This window comes from Camelus ferus, chromosome 3 (genome assembly GCF_009834535.1).
Source record: "Camelus ferus isolate YT-003-E chromosome 3, BCGSAC_Cfer_1.0, whole genome shotgun sequence".
Lineage (NCBI taxonomy): Eukaryota > Metazoa > Chordata > Mammalia > Artiodactyla > Camelidae > Camelus > Camelus ferus.
The window spans coordinates 111,267,288-111,285,579 of record NC_045698.1 but is presented as its reverse complement, the minus strand read 5'-3'; the positions used below and the strand labels follow the sequence as shown (position 1 = coordinate 111,285,579).

The window sequence follows — 18,292 nt, the reverse complement described above, 5'->3', positions numbered from 1 at the left end:
TTTGAGCATATTCCAAACCAGACTTGGAAAGCAACAGCATAGCTGAGCTACAGTGGGGTTGGCTTCTCAAAGGCTGGCATAGGTGACCTTATAATCAGTCCCAAAGAATGGTTGGGAACATGGAATTTGGGAACACACAGGTCTGGCTTCAAGCCCCCATTCTGCCCCTTAATAACTGGGACAATGAATGGTTTTCCTAAATTACTGAGCCCTGTTCTCATCTGTAAAATTGAGAAGATCGTAATTGTACCTATCCCTTGGGTTCTTGGAAGATTCAATGAAAGGATAAATGTAACCCACTAAGCAAAGCCCTCATAAATGCTCCAAAAGGGGAGACTTTATTGTTTTTATTATTATTACCATGGCTCAAATTTCAGTGTGATCTCTAGGAAGAGTGCAGGACTTGGAATAAGCTCTGAGTTCTAGGCTCATTTGAGTTAAGTAGCTCTGCTACCTCAGGCATTCTGTGAATCTCTTTCCCTTTCTGTCAAGTGTCCCCTCACCTGCCCTTCATCTCAAAGCTACTGTGGAGATTGAATATCATCTTAGATAGGAAAATGCTTTGAGATATACACAACAGAAAAGCAAATAAATAGATGTTTGTATGGCTTGTCTCAGCTTATAGACACTGTACTCGAAATTAGAAGATGGAAAGGGACCAGGAACTCCTCAGTAGCCTAGATGAGTGGAGAGAGTTGTGGGTAGATGTGAACCTGGAGGGTGAGGAATCAGAATCCACTAGGCTCCTTTAACTGATTCTCCAGGACGTGTTGGCTTTGGGCCCCAAAGTTCCATTCCTAACATAAAAATAATGCATGGGAGGAAGGTGGAACAAAATATGTTCCTATTATGCACGCTGGATTCCTCTGCCTGGAACATCCTCGCAGACCGTCTCTTCCTCAGCAACGTCCATTTACTCTCCAAGACACAGCTCAGACATCACTTCCTCTAGGAAGCCCTCCCGGATCCTTTGGGTGTTTTCACTCATTCTGTCTCCCTGGATTGTGACCGCTGCTCCATCAGCTCACCTACAACAGCCCTTTACAGTCACAGTTGACTCTCATCATTTGGTAGTTAGGTTTTATAAAGTCACCTGATCTGCACACAACCTTGTTTTAGGCACGTTTCTATTCAAAAGCAGCTTATTTAATACGTATTGTTGCTTCATTAACATGAAACTCACAGTCAACAGCACTATGACTCAGGCTGAATAAGACTCACCTAACACACACCTTTTCCTTGTAAGGTGGGTCTCAGCCTTCCTGCACTTGGGAACGCTAGACAGCACCTCAGCTGGATGCTTGAGGGCCATTTTAAACAGCAAAACGACCAGTAAAAAGTACACAAGTGCAAAAAACATGGCACTCGATAGACCTCAGAAAAGACTTGTTGATAGTATGAGCTGAAATGCAAAAGTAAAATCTCGCCTTGTTCGACCTTGGTAGGGAGTGTGCATGTAGGGTGACTTAAATTTTTCGCTGCTCTGGGCACAAGCAGGCCATGAGTGACTGTGAAAGGGCTGCAAGAATTGATTTGGGGTTACAAATACATTTTAGTGAGCGGGTGACTTTGCAAGTATAGAATCTGCAAATAGAGAGGATCAACTGTATTTATTTATGTGTTGGACTTTTTTTTTTCCCGCTAGCCTGAGGCTTCTTGCAGGAAGCTTGGCTTCCATACTAGGTGTCCTCTCTGGTTCCTGCAGACCCACTCCACTCTTCTCACCCTGCCCTCTGCCCTGGAGACTGACCTCTGTGAACTCCTCTGCGAGGATTTCCTGGTCCTCCGGTCTCCAGATGGGTCTGGCCAACAAGAAGCCCCAGTAGTTGATTGGGGAAGGGAGGAGAGTGGAGTCAGCATGTTTATTCCACAGCTTCCTCCTTGTGATGCCACCTTGGGCTTCGTCTGTCCCTCACTAAAGGTCATCTCCTCTCGAGGGAACCTTCTCCAGGTGACTCTCTGCCTCCACATTCAAGTGACCACTTCCATTCCTCACTTCTTTGGCCCTCGGGGTGGTAACTGCTTCTTGGCTGTTACTTCCCTCTGTGCCACTTCCTGTGGCTTTTCTAACCCTGAAACGCACTGTGTTAAATAGTCCTTTTTAAATAAGCTCTCCTTGAATTATCTTAATTTAACTGTAATGTGTTTGGTCCAAAACTGATAAGATAGCTTATTTGTCTTATGCATCTGACACAGTGCCAAGTCACAGCAGGTGAATGGTAACTTTAATCGCAGAGTCATAAAACACACACACACACACACACACACACACACTGCTGCCACCAAGAGGTGGCTCTGGGGAGTGGGCTTTATTGCACCAAATTTCCAGCACCTCCCTCAAAGCCACTGCAAATAAGTATCTACTCTAAGTAAAAACACGGGCTCTCCTTGTGAATGCAGCTTCAACTCCACCCTCCTCTTCCTGATTGGATTGCCTTCCAGAGCCCCTCTAACAAGAGGAGCTGCAGTTTTTTTCTGCACATGCACACGCGTGTGCACGGAAAACACTACCCATTTTGCTGAATGGAGTATGATCTGCCTATTCCTCAGTGGAGGCCTCGTTTTTGGGGAGAATCCAGGCTGAGTAGGGTCTGCAGGATAAACGATCTGAGAAGCAGATCTGTTCATCCAATCGGATTTAGAAGTTTCCTCTCTGAATCATTTGCCAGTGGGAGTCAAGCCCAAAGGTAAATCCCACAAAGGACCGTGTGGAAGCCACAGGCTTTCTAAACCTGTACCTAGTGGTCCTCTGATGCATGAGCTGACTCCTGCCATGCACCTGGGCATTTGGTGAACCGAAAGGTACAGGGAGAGCTCAACACACCAAAACTATAATAACTCAGCTTTTATTTCACTGGGATTTTAAGAGGGAGAATAGCTGTGCATTGCTGTCCAACTGTGACTGAAGAACTCCGAATTGCAATTTCCACATGTCACCCACATAACAGATGACAGTGAATGAGTATGAACAATAACTGGTACTAGGGGCAGGACAAAAAATCATCTCCAAATCGGTTTATCATCCACCAGCTTTGCCTCTCCCAAATCCACTCACAACACTGCTGCCAGAGTATATTTTTAAACACAGATTTGACCTTCTCTCCATGTTCAATGACACTTTTCTCTCTACAACTAGAGTTGCAACATTTTTTGTGTTTTAAAATCTAGGTCCTTGCCTAGATTTATAGCCTCCGTTTCAATGTCTTTCCGTTCTGTTATCCTCACCCTTGCTGAGACCACACACACCCCTTATGCTCCAGCGATGGTCAACTGATAATAGCCTCCCAGGACATTTTGTTTCCTCTGTCCCTCCACCTGGAAAGTATTTCTCTTATTTCTGCTCAGGGGCTTGCCTAATAAAAACATAATTCATCTTCAAACCTGAGTCAGACATGCTGTCTCCTGTGACAGTGCTTCCCAAACTTTAATGTGCATATGATCACCTGCAGATCTTGTTAAAATACAGATTCTCATTCAGTGGGTCTCAGGGTGGAGGCAGAGAATTTGCATTTCTCCCAAGCCGGTCATATTGCTGTTGCTGGTTTAGGTTCTAGGAAGTTTCCGCTGATGTCACCTTATGCCGGATAGATTCCATCACTTTTTCTGGGCTCTTTGACCATATTTCTGTTGGTGCTCTAATTGCTGTATTATAATTTTACTTGTTCAAATGTCTGCCTTCCCAACCATGCCTGGAGTTTCTTTAAAGTAAAGACTGTCTCTTTTTCATCTTTGTTTCTGTAGCACTCAGCACGGTGTATCAGAGGAACCTAGGAAATACTTGATGTTTATTTGTTGAGCAAATGTTGAATGATACATAGTCTTTACTTGCCTATGGAATTTAAAACCACATAACCATTATTATCTAAGGAAAACTTTTGGTTGTTTGACATTTGGATAAATATGGACACAGGTCTTTCAAACCATATTTACTAAAATACACAATTTATTTGACAGACGTAGCTTTTAACTTGGTGAGCTTTACAAAGGGTAAGAGATATTTGTAACATTTTTATCCTGCACATTAGCAATGACTGTACACTAATAAATATTCAACCTATCAAAATATAAATACATTGTCTCAAAAGGTACAAAATGCAAAATCTATAAAATGCATCTAGAACCAAAATTTTATATAGGGAAATTCCCTGTGAACACATGGCACCATTTTCAAAATGTGAGAGGGAAAGAAAAAAAAAAAAAAAAACAGGCAGGAAGCCCATTTTACAGGATAGGACTCTCGACCTGTGTTCACTTAAAGCCTCAATGAACCTGAGCTTAGATGAGATAATACCATGCAAGGGAGAATTTTCTAAACCATACCACAGAAATCAGGGCATCTGTATCTCCAGCCGGTCAAAATATCACATGATTTAGAAAGAGGTGATTTCAACACCACCCAATAATCTAAGTGTCTTATCTGAACACCTCAGGAAAATGAAATCTCTCTTACATCGGGGAATACCCTTCCCCACAAAGTGTCCAGGAAAACCACAGCTGGCTCAAAGTTGGAATGATAATTAAAGGAAGCATTTATGCTTCTGTAGGAGAATCTCTTAAAGCTGCTTTGAAGCCCAGCTATAAATGGATTCATGCAACGTAACTCTGCTGGCTTGGGTGAATCAAAGGGTTAATTACTCCTTTAGTAACTCCGAAGTTATTAACTCTGATGGAGGTGAGGATACTGATGAGGGAAAAAAGCTCCTATTCCAAGTTGAAGGGCTGCACCGCCAACCTCGCTGGGCTGTGCAGGAGCAGCCTAAGTCGCTGATGGTGCTATGTTGTTGGCTTCTTCATGGGCTTTTTTTGTCTTTCCCCTCAGCTGTATTGATCTCCTCTGTAATCCCTTTCACCCTCAGTAGGAGGCAGTGCTGAATAAAAACGGAGAAGTTGCACCTGAGTCAGACCGACGTGGGCCGGAGTTCCAGCTCTATACTTTCTAGCTCTGTCACTTCAGGCAGGTGTCCAGGCTTTTCTGTAAAATGGGAATAATAAAATCTCATGGGGTCAGTGTGAACTCACGGTGAACTGAGATTCTGCAGATAAGGCTTGTAGCTCAGTGCACATTCACCTTGCATATTCAAGTGCTCAGTCAACAGTACGCATCCTTGTGCATCTTCAAAGGTCTCCACTCAGTTCCTGACTCAGTTTCCATCCAGATAGTTCGAGCAAGTACAGACCCTTTGTTCCTCTCCTAGAATTTTGGGGAGACTTGAAGTCTCAACCTTAAAGTTGCAAATCTCTAGGGCTTAAACAAGCTTCCATTTCTCTGCCAGGCCACACCACCCAGCACAGGGCTGCCCTCTGGTGATGAGGGTGGAAGAATTCAGAGAGGAGACTGATTCTTGGAGGACTCAGTCAGAGTCAGTGTTCAGAAGCCATTACTTCCTCCTAGGATGCCTGCGCAAGCATCCTGTGCAGAAGGGGAGGCAGAGTCACGCTTGGCTTGGCAGTAAAGGTAAGCGTCCAAGTGGTAACAATCCGAGGCCTTTCTCTGTACCAGTCGGTTCCACCATCTGATGCCCAGACACCAGATACCCAACGACCCAATAGTGGGATCAGAGTTGTTCACCCCAATGCATCATGCTCCCACCAAGGAGAGAGGTGGCAGTGTACTCTATGGGTGAAAAATAAATCTGCTTCTCAGAACATCCGGCCTCTGATGTAAGCAGCTGCTCCATCATCCTCTAAGGCAGGAAGCTGCGGCTGACAGCATCTTGGCGCACAGCTTACTCTTTCTGACTTTAATTAACTCACCGGCTCTCTCGGAAAAAAAGAGTCGTGCTCCTCCTTCTTCTGGCCTCATATCCTCGGATTCTGTGTTGTCGGGTCAAATAAAAAGCCCCTTGCCCATAAACTTTAGATCCCTATTTTAAAGAATAATGAAAGTAACAATCTGGGGTCCTCCCCCATCTCTCCCTTTCTCTAAGAAGTGCAAGAAATGTGCCCTGAAAGCTGTCAGTTGAGGTTTGCGCACCGCCAGAGACAGAGGCCGGGGGGAGGGGAGAGACATCGCCGCTGCTCTGGCCCCGCCCCCAGTTCAGTGGCGGAGCCTCCCGCCCGGTGACCCAGTGCCAGCCTCTGTCAGGGTGCTGCCTCTGCAGCAGCTTAGGGACTGGCGCACAGGCCAGCTGCCTCTGGGAGTCCTGTGCCGGTGGCAGCTCTTAATGCTCTATGGAGGGAAGGCTCCCTTCCCCCACTCAGGATCTGCAGCCTGGGGCCCAGCGCTGAGTCTCTGTTCAAAGTCCCAATTCTGCGATTTCAGACAGTTGACTCAAGAGTCTGGAGAAAGGGGGCCGGTTTTCTGGTTTCTAGAAAGGGAAGAAAAGAACTCTGTGAGTTCCTCGTACTTGTGTGGCATAGCTAAATCTAAAGCAAGCCAGAATTAAATAGCAGTACCCTCTGCTGATTTTTAAATAGGCTTCCATATATATTATACTGGAGGCCATTATGTCTTAGTTGTTAATAGCTGGTATTTTAGAATCATAAAGCTTGCTTTTGAATCTCAGCTTTTCCACTCATTAGCTGTGTGACCTTGAGCAGGTTACTTAACCTCTTTGAACCTCAGCTTTGTCATCTGTAAAATGGGGATAATACTATTATCTGTCTCATAAGATTGTTGTCAGAAATAAGTAAAATCATGTATAAAAATACAGCATAAAATAAGGCTAAATAACACCCCCAAAGAGAAAATACTTAGATATAAATCTCACAAAACCTGTATAGGATCTATATTAGGAAAAATACAATTCTAAAACAAGAAATCAAAGAAGATCTTAATAAATGGAGAAATATTCCATGTTCATGGATAGGAAGAATTTGTATTGTTAAGATGACATTTCTTTTCGACTTGATCTATAGGTTTGACACAATCACATTAAGAATCCCAGCAAATTATTTTGTAGATATTATCAAATGGACATTTGTCAAAACTCATAGAACTGTGCAGTAAAAACAGTGAACCTTAATGTAAATTATGGGCTTTAGTTAACAATAATGTATCAGTGGTGGCTGATTAATTGTAACAAGTGTACCACACTAATACTAATTAATATTATTAATAGTAGAGAAGGGCATACGAGAACTCTCTCCACTATTTGCTCAATTTTCTATACACCTAAAACTTCTAAACAATAAGGTCTATTAATTTTTAAAAATTAATAGAAGTTAAAGAGAAAAAAGTACTAAGTAAATGTCGACTATCATAATTGTTATAATATTTAATTCTTGTCAGGTGGACTAGATTTATTTTGTGCCCTTTTTTATGTCTTTATTGCTTATTTCATTGTTTCTGATGACAAAAGCTCTATGAACTTAACAGATCAGGCTTCATTTAATTCTCTTACCAGTAAGAAAAAGGAGGTTCAGAGAATGGTGCAAGATTAATGATTAAGAAATGATAAAGCTGAGATAAAACCCAAGTATCCTGTACTTTTCCAGTCCTCCCTTGTTACCCTTCAATGATCTGAATTTGTGCTACCTCTCTGTTTAGCAACTTTCAACTGTGGTTGAAATTTAAAACTTCCTAACTCAACGAAGGACATCTAAGACTCATGCTGATGTGACTTGAGGCATAGCCTGTCAGCCAAGGATAACTGAGCTGTCTGGAGGGTGCAGAGTAATTGAATCCCATTCTGAATTGTTATATGAACAAAATTAGTTTTAATTCAGTCATTTTAATATTTTCGCAGCACTAGTGAACCTCTGTTCACCAGTTTATAGAACTGACTTCGTGTAGACTTAATGGTTTTATGATGTTACAGATTTTTTTTCCTCAGAAAATTGACATAGGCCTTATCCTCTCTTCCTTTCTGACAGTATGTTGATGGCTTGTAACATTATATTGCAAATCAAATAATATTTAAGGTCCCCGCCAGCTCGTTTAGGGATGGAGAACTTCTTTAGTTAATTGATGCTCAGAGTTGCTTTCCTGCTAATCTATTTTGTCATCCCTACTGCCTCATCCTCTAAGAGGGCTCCTTTCTTTAGGGATGGGAGCAGAGCTTGAAGTTGCAGATTACAATGCGGAGGGAAACCACTTCCTTTACTGACCTCTTTCCAGCAATGATTCATGATCTGGTAGATATGTGATGAGGCCAATCGGGGCTTGTATAACCGAAATCCAGTGGTGATGTCTTCCACCACCTCTGAGTTGCTTCGGTTTTCATATGGGATTTTGCCCTCGCTGAAGACTTCCCACATCAGCACACCTATGAAAAATGGTGAGTGCAGCACAGATACGGTAAAGTTCATAAATAGCACAGAAAACAAACAAACAAACAAACTTACATCTAGAAGTCACAGACTCCTTGACATTAGGATTCAAGTCCCTACCACCAGAAAGTACAATATCAAGCCACCTGAGGCCCACTGAGCCGGCACTATTTCCAAAGAACAGAGATTTCCCAACCTTCCTAGTGGTGAAGAACTTTCAAGCTCAGCCCTTTGTTATATCTAACTCAAATGCTACTACTAACAGTTGCAGGGGGTGTAAACTCAAATGTCTACACGTGATGTAAATGAATGAAGTGGATGAGGTGTGCTAGAATAGGGACTAGTGAGGACTGTGGAAAATTGGAGGTCAAAACTTCTGTCTTAAGGGGACAGCTCTGATTTAGCTCCAGCCAACATAGGGCACATGGGAATGAGAGCTCTGGATTGCAGCATTTTCTGATTTTTAAAGAGAAGTCATAAATTGGGAGTTTTAAAATATAAACTCAATTTGATTTTTAAAAAATAGCTGTCACCAGAATCCTGTTCTCTCTTTTATTACTACCCGTCACTTCAAAAATGTCCAAGAACAAATATGGCAGTGAGGGCCCCTTCATTCTTTCCAGAGCTGTTTTTACAGATACCCAGTGGGATGCCCTCACCACCCAGCATTCAGGGAAAGTAGGGTTGCCTGAATTTGACAAATAAAGCAGCTGGCCCACAGTCCCAGGTCATGTGGGTGTGGGGCCAGAACGACACTCACCGAAGGACCACACATCCGACTTGCTGCTGTAGCGACTGAAAGAGAAGACTTCCGGGGACGCCCACTTCACCGGGAATTTGGTGCCTGTGGAACTGGTGTACTGATCATCAAGGACGAACCTGGGAAGAGAGTGGAGACAGGATGTCCCAGTGTCCTGGGGGCCTTGTGTCCTATTCCTGAGACTCTGCCAGCACCACATCCCATATTACCTTGTCATTCCAAAGTCGGACACCTTGATGACTTGATTTTCTCCAACTAAACAATTCCGGGCAGCCTGGAGAGGAGACAGGCAAACAAAAGGGAAAGGAAAACTTGGTGGGTAATCAGTAATTAAGGAGTCTCCTATAATCATAGTCCTTTGCTTATCTAAGCACTGTTGTATAGGGGCAAAGAGGAGCTTCATGAATGTTAATTAAGCTTCACTGGTGCCTGATGGGAAGTTGTATGTGTAAGATCTTTATCAGTTTTTTTTTGGGGGGGGTGGTAATTAGGTTTATTTATTTATTTATTTTTTAATGGAGGCACTAGGCATTGAACCTAGGACCTCATGCATGCTAAGCATGTGCTCTACCACTGAGCTACAGCCTCCCCCCTACAGATTCTTTATCAGGATGAGTAAATCTGGTCTTTTATCTTCATTCCTGGGATCCTAATCCGAAAAGAAATCCATGATGTTGTGTAACCAACGATAAACTCCAGTGTAACCTGATGTTAATCTTAGGGACGGTACAGAGAAGCTGTCACCCACTTGACTAAAATAAGAATATTTTGAGGTTGCTGATTCTCTTAAAACTATTCTTCAGTAGGAAGAGCATCTGGTCCCTAATTCGTATCACAGAATGTTGCACGGGAAGAACCCTTAGCGATAAAAGATCCAGTGAGTCTCAAATATTAATCTGCTTGCAAATCCCAATGCAGGGTCAGGGGGAAGACATGTTAAAATGAATAGTCTGGAGCCCCAACCCCCAGAGATTCTGAGGCTGGATTTACAATCACCCCAATGTGATTCTGATAGATTCCTGGAAGGTACTTGGAGAAAACAGGTGCTTGTCAATTTCCCTCATTTTACCAAGGGGAAACCAAGACCTAGAGAGGTTAAGGAGAGGCTGTTAGCTTCCTTTTGGAAGAGTGTAAACTCCAACTTAGTGGGGTAACGTGAGGACATCCCAAAGTTGGGGCAGGGAGGAGGAGGCTAAGAGGGGGAGGGATGGCCTGTGCCTTGTTACTGATTCAAGCACCCCCATCTTGGTAGCTCTCTGTTTCAGTGGGACACACCCCTTCACCCTGGGCCTGTGGGGCTTTGCCAGGCACACTCTTACCAGGTCTCTGTGGATAACACACTCCTTCTCCAGGTAGGCCATGCCCTCACACACGTCCAGGCACATGCCCAGCAGGGTCTCTGCGGCAAAGAGCCCCCGCTGGCTGCGTAGGTAGTCGGACAGGCAGCCGTGCTCCATGAACTCAAACACCAGACAGAGGGGGGATTGCTCCAGGCACACTCCATAGAGCTGGACCAGTTTGGGGTGAGAGAGTTTCCTGGAAAATATGGCAAGGGAGGAGATGGTCTATATTCAGTCTCCCAAGAATACACTCCCTCCCCTCAAACAAAAACACGTCATTGAGCTGAGACCCAAAGGCCAGCAGGCGGTCAGCTGGTGTGGGTGAGGACGAACACAGGCCATTGTGGCTGGCATGCTGTGAACCAGAGGAGTGATGCGTAGGCAATGAGACTGGGGAGCAGGCAAGGCCAGACCAGGGAGGGCCTCGCAGGCCACAGCGAGGAGTTGGGTTTCGTTCTCCTTGCCTTAGGAAGCCATCGCTGGACTCAAGCAGGGAAGGGGCACAAGATGGCCTCAGAATGGTCTTTAAAGGACACAGCACATCCTCCCGAGGGCATCTCTGCGTGCTCTTGATTTGCCTACTCACATCATAACTTCAGCCTCCTCTATGAAGTCCTCTTCCGACATGGCCCCTTCCTGAATGGTTTTGATGGCCACCTTGTCCTTGTTGAGCCAGTAGCCCAGATGCACCAACCCGAACTGCCCGCTGCCAATCTCCTGCACAAAAGTGAGCTCCGAGGGATCAATCATCCACTTCCCTGGAAGAGAAAGAGAGGGGTTTCCAGAGTTGGTAAGCAGTGGATATGAGCTATAGGAATACCAGGAGATTATGTAACCCTATATAGAATGTTAGCCTATTGTTAATACAACTCCAAAATGGCAAAGGGTATAAGCCCTTATACTTAGAACTATAGATAGATAAGAATTATTATCTTTTCTTCCCAGATAATAACATAGACTATGCACTGAAAACCAAGAAAAATGTGTGTGGGGACAATTACATGGCAAGAGGAAGGAAGGTAGCACTAATTGAGATATGAAAGAAAGTCAAGGAGTGGGGAGGGTAGAGCTCAGTGGTAGAGTGCGTGCTTAGCATGCACAAGGTCCTGGGTTCAATCCCCAGTACCTCCATTAAAAATAAATAAAATTTAAAAACCCTAATTACCCCCCTCCCACCTCTAAATTAAAAAAAAAGTCAAGGAAAGGGTCCTTGGAAGGTCCCAACCATTTCCTATACCTGATCGAAAAATTTTGGCAGGGGAAGGGCACAGCTCAAGTGGTAGAGCTCATGCTTAGCATGCACAAGGTCCTGGGTTCAATCCCCAGTACCCCCTCCAAAAATAAATAAATAAATAAACCTAATTGCCTGACCCTGCCTTAAAAAAATAGGAATAGAAAATTTTTTATTGTGATTTTTCACATAGAGTGAATTTAATTTGAACTGATTATTCTTGCATTCATTTATCCATCAAGAGCATCCGTGATGAACAGCGCACTCACAAGGCCTTAGCAGGGGTAGTGGTAAGGTGGTGGATTCCGAGAGGACCAGTACAGAGGGACAAGCCAGCACAGGGTCTGTGCTCAATAAATGTTCAATAAGTGAATAAAAGGGCTCCAAATCTCAACTTTCCCACAAACCAAGTAAGTGGGTGCATAAGATACTCTCTGGGCTTCCATCCAGCTTGGACACATTAGGATTCTTCAGGTGTTAGAATTATTTTATTAAAGGAGGCGAAGGGGCATTATTCTTTCCTGATTCTTGATCGAGTACCATAAACAGTTCAATTTCTGCCTCTTCGAGGCAGAGACTCAACAGAAAACTGTACTGAGCACTTCCTGTGCACAGATACATTGCTGGTCAAGGACGGAGAACCTGTGGCAGTGTGTCTCAAAGTGTTACCCCCCCGTGTCAAAATCACCTAGGGTGCTTGTTGAAAATGCAACTCGAGGACCCCACTGTCAGGGGTTGTGTTTTGGTAAGTGTTGGGTTGCGGCCAGGAGTCAACACTTTTAATAAGCATCATAGATCACTTTGATGTACACTGAAGTTTGAGAACCACCATTCTAGAAGATATAAAATGAAAATTACACCAGCCTTCTCAGCCAGCACAGTTTGAACCAGGGGATTCAAACTCAAATGCCTTCAGATTCCAGGCAGAACATCACAAGTGGATGAAACCGTTCCACAGGACAAGAAGGACAAGCAGACCCTATGGCACTGGAGGTGCATGCCTGCCTAAAAGCATTCAAAAATATTTTAATACAGTGCTAGGCAGACACTTCTGGATGCGGCTCGCTTATAGCCCTTGCCATGGACTTATACCCCAAAAAACTAGATGTTACAGACGTTCCTGAAGATAGGCAGGAACCCAGGGCTACAGCACTCATTTCCAATGTTTTTTTTCTAATAGCATTTAGCAGAGTGCTGTGTACAAAGTGGGTCCTCAATAAACACTTCATTGATGAACTGTTACCTGAAACCAATGGATATTGACCAAGATAAATGTGCCTATATATATATATCTATGTATATCTTAACACACACACATTGTAAATGTTCATTTGTGCACACCATCTCCAGACAGTGTACCTGTTTTCATGATCATTTTAAGTCTGGTGAAGAGGGCTCATGGAAAGTGCATTCAGAATTTGCCCCAGAACTTTAGGGATGTGAATTTGTGCAAATGCATAACATTCCCAAATGCATTGCTTACCATATCTCAGCCCTGCGGTGACTGGGGCTCTCTGCCTCCAGGAACAAACTGGATACCGGAGTCTAGTGACCAGGCCTGGGTTGATTAAAAAGTGAAACGTCATCAGAGCTTTACTGCACCAACCATTCAAGTCAAATCACCAAGAAAAAAAAAATATACTCCAATGCAAAAGCTATTTTCATTTCTGGAAAACAAATTTCCAAAGCCCCATCACTGATGTTACACCCTCCTGGAGAAGCGGTGTAATATCACAGGTGGGCAGGAAATGAAATCTCATGATTCTAGCAGGAGAATTTGCTAATGGAAAATACACAATGTAGTCAAATATTTGGCATCCTTTTCTATTTATATATTTAGTTATTATTTAGGGTCGGCTTGTCTGAGATGAAGAAACCCCGTGGAGCGTTTGTCAGTTTTCTCCAGTGTGGCCTGTGTGGGTGCCCCTCTGGCCCCGTCCCTTAGAACTCACCTCCTCCGTTGTGCTGGTGATAATTGACGAGGAGCGGAATGGAATCAAACACATACTTTTCAGCCACGTAATATCGCTTGGGGTTGTCATTTGTTTCTTTGATGTGATAGTGCTTTATGCAGGGGTTGTTCTCACTTAAACAAATGAAATATAAATGCGGTGATTATTAAGAAACAATGTTTTGACACAAAAATGTCTACTGGTAGCAGATTCCTATTCGCTCTGTGTTTCACCCTCTCACAAGGACAGCAGATGTATTTCAACTTGTGTGTCAGTCTTGACAGATTGGCCCCGGGTGCTGGGTTAAGAAGGACCTGCTGAGGTTGTATCTGGACCCAGTTAGAATCGGTACCAAGATTGATTGGTGATGTTTCTTCCACAACCACAGAACGGGGGAGTAGTCTTGTAAGTGCTGTATGTTTGCCTTCCCTGCTGTTTGGACTTAATCATCAGCAAATGTTAAGGAAGCATCCTGGCCCCTTCATACTTACTTGACTTTGGGTAGCGAAGAGTTAACATAGCCGCCCTGACTGCTATTCTTAGAAAGGCGTGCTTGCAAGGTTGGCCCTTGGCTGGCATCTGAGAACTTGGATTTCAGGAGGGCTCTCGCCATTCTCTAACTGATGCGGATGGCACCCTGTGCCTAAACTGTATAAACAATGTGGCTTGTGCTCAACGCTTGCTTTTCTTCTGAGAGTCTGGAGTTCTGCTGTGTGCTAGGCAAAGGGTGCTCCGTGACCAGCCCCCACTGAAAGCCTTGAGCGCTGAGTCTCTCCTGTGCTTCCCTAGTGGTCACCATCTCACCCCTGCTGTTGCACTCGGGGCCGGGGGAATGAAGCACGTCCGGCCTGATCCACCAGGAGAGGGCTCTTGAGAGTTGGCGTCTGCCTTCCTAGTGAGTCGTTGACCATGGGCTGATCTTGGGGACCGCCAACACAGCCTGTATCTCTTGTTTCTTCTCCATCTTACGGAGCGGCCGGTCCCAGGCCCGGCAGAGGCACGGCGCCTCTGTGATGGGCACCGTCTTCTTTCCCCGCCCTGGACCGCGCCCCTGCTCTTCACCACCTGCCTACGTCCCGCTCTTGCTCCGAGTCTTACTGATGCCCTCAATCCTCTAACAAGTATTCCCTGAGGGCACCTTACAAAGTATTTTTCTCTCTTCTCTTAATTTTAATGGACTTTGGTCATTGCCAAACTGCTTAGCTCTTACTGATTTTCTAGTTAGAAGAGAATTTGAGACCTGGAAAGGCTCTTAGACATTGCTTTACAGGGAAGGAAGCTGAGGTCTGGAGAAGACAGAGCAGCAGTGAGGGTCAGTCAGCCGGCTGGAGCTCCTCTCTCCTCCCTCCTCTCCCCTTTCTCGTGTTCCGTTGCCTCAGAAGGGGCCGGCAGCCCTCTGTGCGAATGGAGCGTGGTAGTCCCTGCCTTCCGGGCTTATGAGGGTTGGCAATGTTCTGCAAGATTCTGGCACGTAGTCACGACTCAGTAAGTATACGCAGCCTTATTAGCAGAGCTAGACCCAGATTTTGTGTCTTCTCACTTGCAGTCAAAAGTATCTTTTCTGTTCTTCTTTGTATTAAATTATAAACTCAGCAAACAAGGGCCAGGTATTTTATTTCTTTAGAGGTGTGCACTCAGGGCTGCTAGCTGGGAGGAGAACCTGGCACCCGGCCCCAGCTCTGTCACTTTCCAGCTGAGTGACTTTAGTTATGGCTTTAATCTCCCTGACCTTGGTTTTCTCGGAGGGACCAGGGGAAACACACCAATTCTAGTGACCCCCCACCCCCACCTCTTGCACTGTCCGATATGCTACTGTGTGGTCCATGGCTCACCCACCCCAGGACTGGCTCTCCCCACTTTGCTGAGCTGAGTTGGCACCATACCTTACGATGGCCTTGGTGAAAACAGACACGGTGTATGTTCCGGGAGTCCTGGAGTCTCGTACCATGAAGGCTCCTTCTTTGCCCTGGAATGATTAGAAAGAATGGAAAATTAGTGATCCCCGGAAACCAGGCTCGTGCATGCAGCTGCACCTCCTTGCCTGTACAAGGAGGCAATACTGGAGGGCAGCTTGGCCCGGGGCAGATTTTCAGCAATAATGGCTGCCATGTCATTGATTCGTTCGAGAGAGATTTCTTGAGCTCCTACCAAGGGGCCAAGACTGTTCTAGAGGTGACTGACCTAGACAGTAAACAAAGGCAAACAGAGAGAATCTCTGTCCTCTTGGGACTCATTACAGATGTTGTCCAACCGTCACCACAGCATTGCACGCGAGGGATTTTTATCCTCAGTTTCCTGGTGAGGATGCCGAGTGCCTCAGAGCTGAGGTGACCTTCTCATGCCCCGCAAATGCAAGTGGCAGACCTGGGATCTGAACCTTGAACGTGGCAGGTGAGCCAAACCCATGCCCTTTCTACCAGGCCATGGCACCTCCATTCAACCAATGTTAGAAGCCGCTTCTCTGTTCTCCCACAAGGGCACAACGCTTTCTGCCCTGGAAGCTCCATCAGTTCCTTAATGGGAATATATGTTGCAGGTCCTTTCCTGAGTGCCGGCTTTGCTGCAGGGCAGAGAACACGAAGCTGCTGGTGGCAGCTGCTGTTGGTTCGTGAGGGAAGTGGGGAGAAGGGAAAGCCCTCAGAATGGACCCTTCGCCCCCTTTGATAACTTTGCCAGTGCTGATGAATATGTGCAGAGAGGCCAGTTTACTCACTCTTGGTAGGAACCTTAAAACCTTAACTCTGTTTTAACTACTTTGTGTCTAATGGTCTGTTCCTCCCCAGCTGTAAATCTGTGCAGGTGGAATTTGCAAAGCCTATTATTATGGTTTATTTAACTTAGACATAGTGAGGGCCACAAGCGGAGGCCAGAGAGAGACAGGAGCCTCATGTGGTGGGCAGACACTTGCAGTGTATGGAACAAAGGATACACAGTTAGAACAACATAAGCCCCTCCACCTGCCAATCCCAAAGGTAGGTCATCTACACATGCAAATAATACAGACAGATGGCCATGCTAATTGTTTGAATCCTAGAAGCTCGGGGTTAGAAAAGACTTTAGAAAGATTCTCTAGCCCAGTGTTACCACAACCTCAGCACTATGGATACCTGGGGGCCCAGTAATTCTTTGCTGGGGGGCTGTCCTGCACATTATAGGATGTTTAGCAGCCTCCCTGACCCCTGTCAACTGGATGCCAGACATCATCACGTGTTCCCGGGGGACAAAATCACCCCTGGTTGGGAACCACTGATCCGGCCTGACTCCCTACACCCCCGTGTCCCACCCTTTGTTGATAATCACAACCACACGAAGAGGCTGAAGCACAACAGAAGACAAAACCAAACAACCACCACAAGCAGTTGACCTCGCCCCCTCCTCCCTCCAACGCACTTAGAATCTCCAGGACTGGGACCCTGGGACCTGAACTTTTAAAAGGCTTGTCATGTGACTCTCAAGGCCGTCCAGCGTTGGTCTCCACTGACCCAACCAAACGTGCAGGTCCTATTTATAACAGTCCTGGAGAGCAGTCTCTGTCTTTGGAAGGAACACTGATAGTTAGAAAGCTCATCCCCGCACAGAAACATAACCTGCTTCCTCTGACTTGGCCCTAAACTTGCAAAGGGGCGCCAGAGTGGGGGACAGTCAGCCTTTACATCAATGTGCATCCTTGCCAAACCTGTCGTTTAACCACAAAAACTTCGTGAGACTCTCAACACTCATTCTTATCTCTGCTTAGAGTCTCAAGAGTCTCTTTTGAAATCTGAGAGAAGGGGAGGGTGCGGGAATTAGATGAAGGTGGTCAAAAGGTACAGACTTCCAGTTATAAAATAAGCCCTGGGGATGTAACGTACAGCCTGGTGACTGCAGTTAACCAGACTGTACTGTATGTTTGAAAGTTGCTAAGAGAGGAGCTCTGGAAAGTTCTCATCACAAGGAAAAAACTGGAACTGTGTGTAGAGATGGATGTTAACTCAACTTATTGTATTAATTATTTTGCAGTATATTCATAAATCAAATCATTATGCTGCACACCTTAAATTTTAGTCATTTTTAAAAAAAATTTTCTTGAAGTACAGTCAGTTTATAATGTTGTGTCAATTTCTGGTGTGCAGCGTAATGCTTCAGTCTTACATGAACAGACAGATATTTATTTTCATATTTTTTTCACCATAGGTGACTACAAGATATTGAATCTAGTCCCCTGTGCTATATACAGTATGAACTTGTTGTTATAAGTCAATTATATCTCACAAAAACTGGAAAAAGAAAGAAATTTGAAGCTGAGACCTGAATCTTCAGATCTCTGCTGTTCGACCTTGACCATCCTTTCCCAAGGTCATGCGCTAGGGCTGCCCTAGCTGTTGCGGGAAAGCGAAGGAAGAATTGAGGGAAATACAGACGATTTCTTGTCCTAAGATATCGTAGTATTCTAGGACAGTCGTAGGACTGTCTTTGTACACCCAGAATTTACTTTAATGGTTTTGTATTTTGTGAATTTTTCCCCTTCTTTTTCTTTTTTCATTTATTTTGTCTTCTTTCCTTTTTTGCTTTTCATGAATTTTTTTTTTTAAATTCAAGAAAATGAGTTGTAAATCTTTCTGGACCCATGGTGCCATCATATGCCCACAGTTAGCTTCCCACTTTCTCCACTGTGTGCTCTGTGCATAATCGGGAACAAGGTGAGGACAGAGGAGAGCTAACCAGATTCTTACTTTCTTTTTCTCCAATACACATGTAAACTGTTTATCTAGTTAAGACCCTTCTAATTTTCCTTACAAATCATCCTTTTAAAAAAGAG

At 44.7% G+C, this 18,292-nt stretch overlaps 1 protein-coding gene and 1 long non-coding RNA gene across 5 annotated transcripts in view; one reads left to right on the top strand and one right to left on the bottom strand.

The window, feature by feature from the left end:
- Nucleotides 1-18,292, top strand: part of LOC116662794 — a 73,079-nt gene that overhangs the window by 4,164 nt on the left and 50,623 nt on the right. The gene's annotated exons all lie outside the window — the stretch shown is intronic.
- Nucleotides 2,831-18,292, bottom strand: part of ITK (IL2 inducible T cell kinase) — a 57,944-nt gene continuing 42,482 nt past the window's right edge. The window contains exons 9-18 of one of the 2 annotated variants that reach the window (XR_004318844.1): nt 15,378-15,460; nt 13,495-13,628; nt 13,026-13,100; nt 10,898-11,069; nt 10,291-10,507; nt 9,181-9,245; nt 8,972-9,090; nt 8,050-8,207; nt 5,069-6,308; nt 2,831-4,972 (exon numbers count right to left, since the gene is read on the bottom strand). Coding sequence is in view for 1 of the 2 variants with exons in the window: in XM_006176439.3 (XP_006176501.1) it covers nt 6,237-6,308; nt 8,050-8,207; nt 8,972-9,090; nt 9,181-9,245; nt 10,291-10,507; nt 10,898-11,069; nt 13,026-13,100; nt 13,495-13,628; nt 15,378-15,460 (1,095 nt within the window). In the remaining variant the exon portion in view is untranslated. Of the gene's footprint in view, nt 6,309-8,049; nt 8,208-8,971; nt 9,091-9,180; nt 9,246-10,290; nt 10,508-10,897; nt 11,070-13,025; nt 13,101-13,494; nt 13,629-15,377; nt 15,461-18,292 lie in introns of both variants that reach the window. The other variant, XM_006176439.3, reaches the window with a different exon arrangement.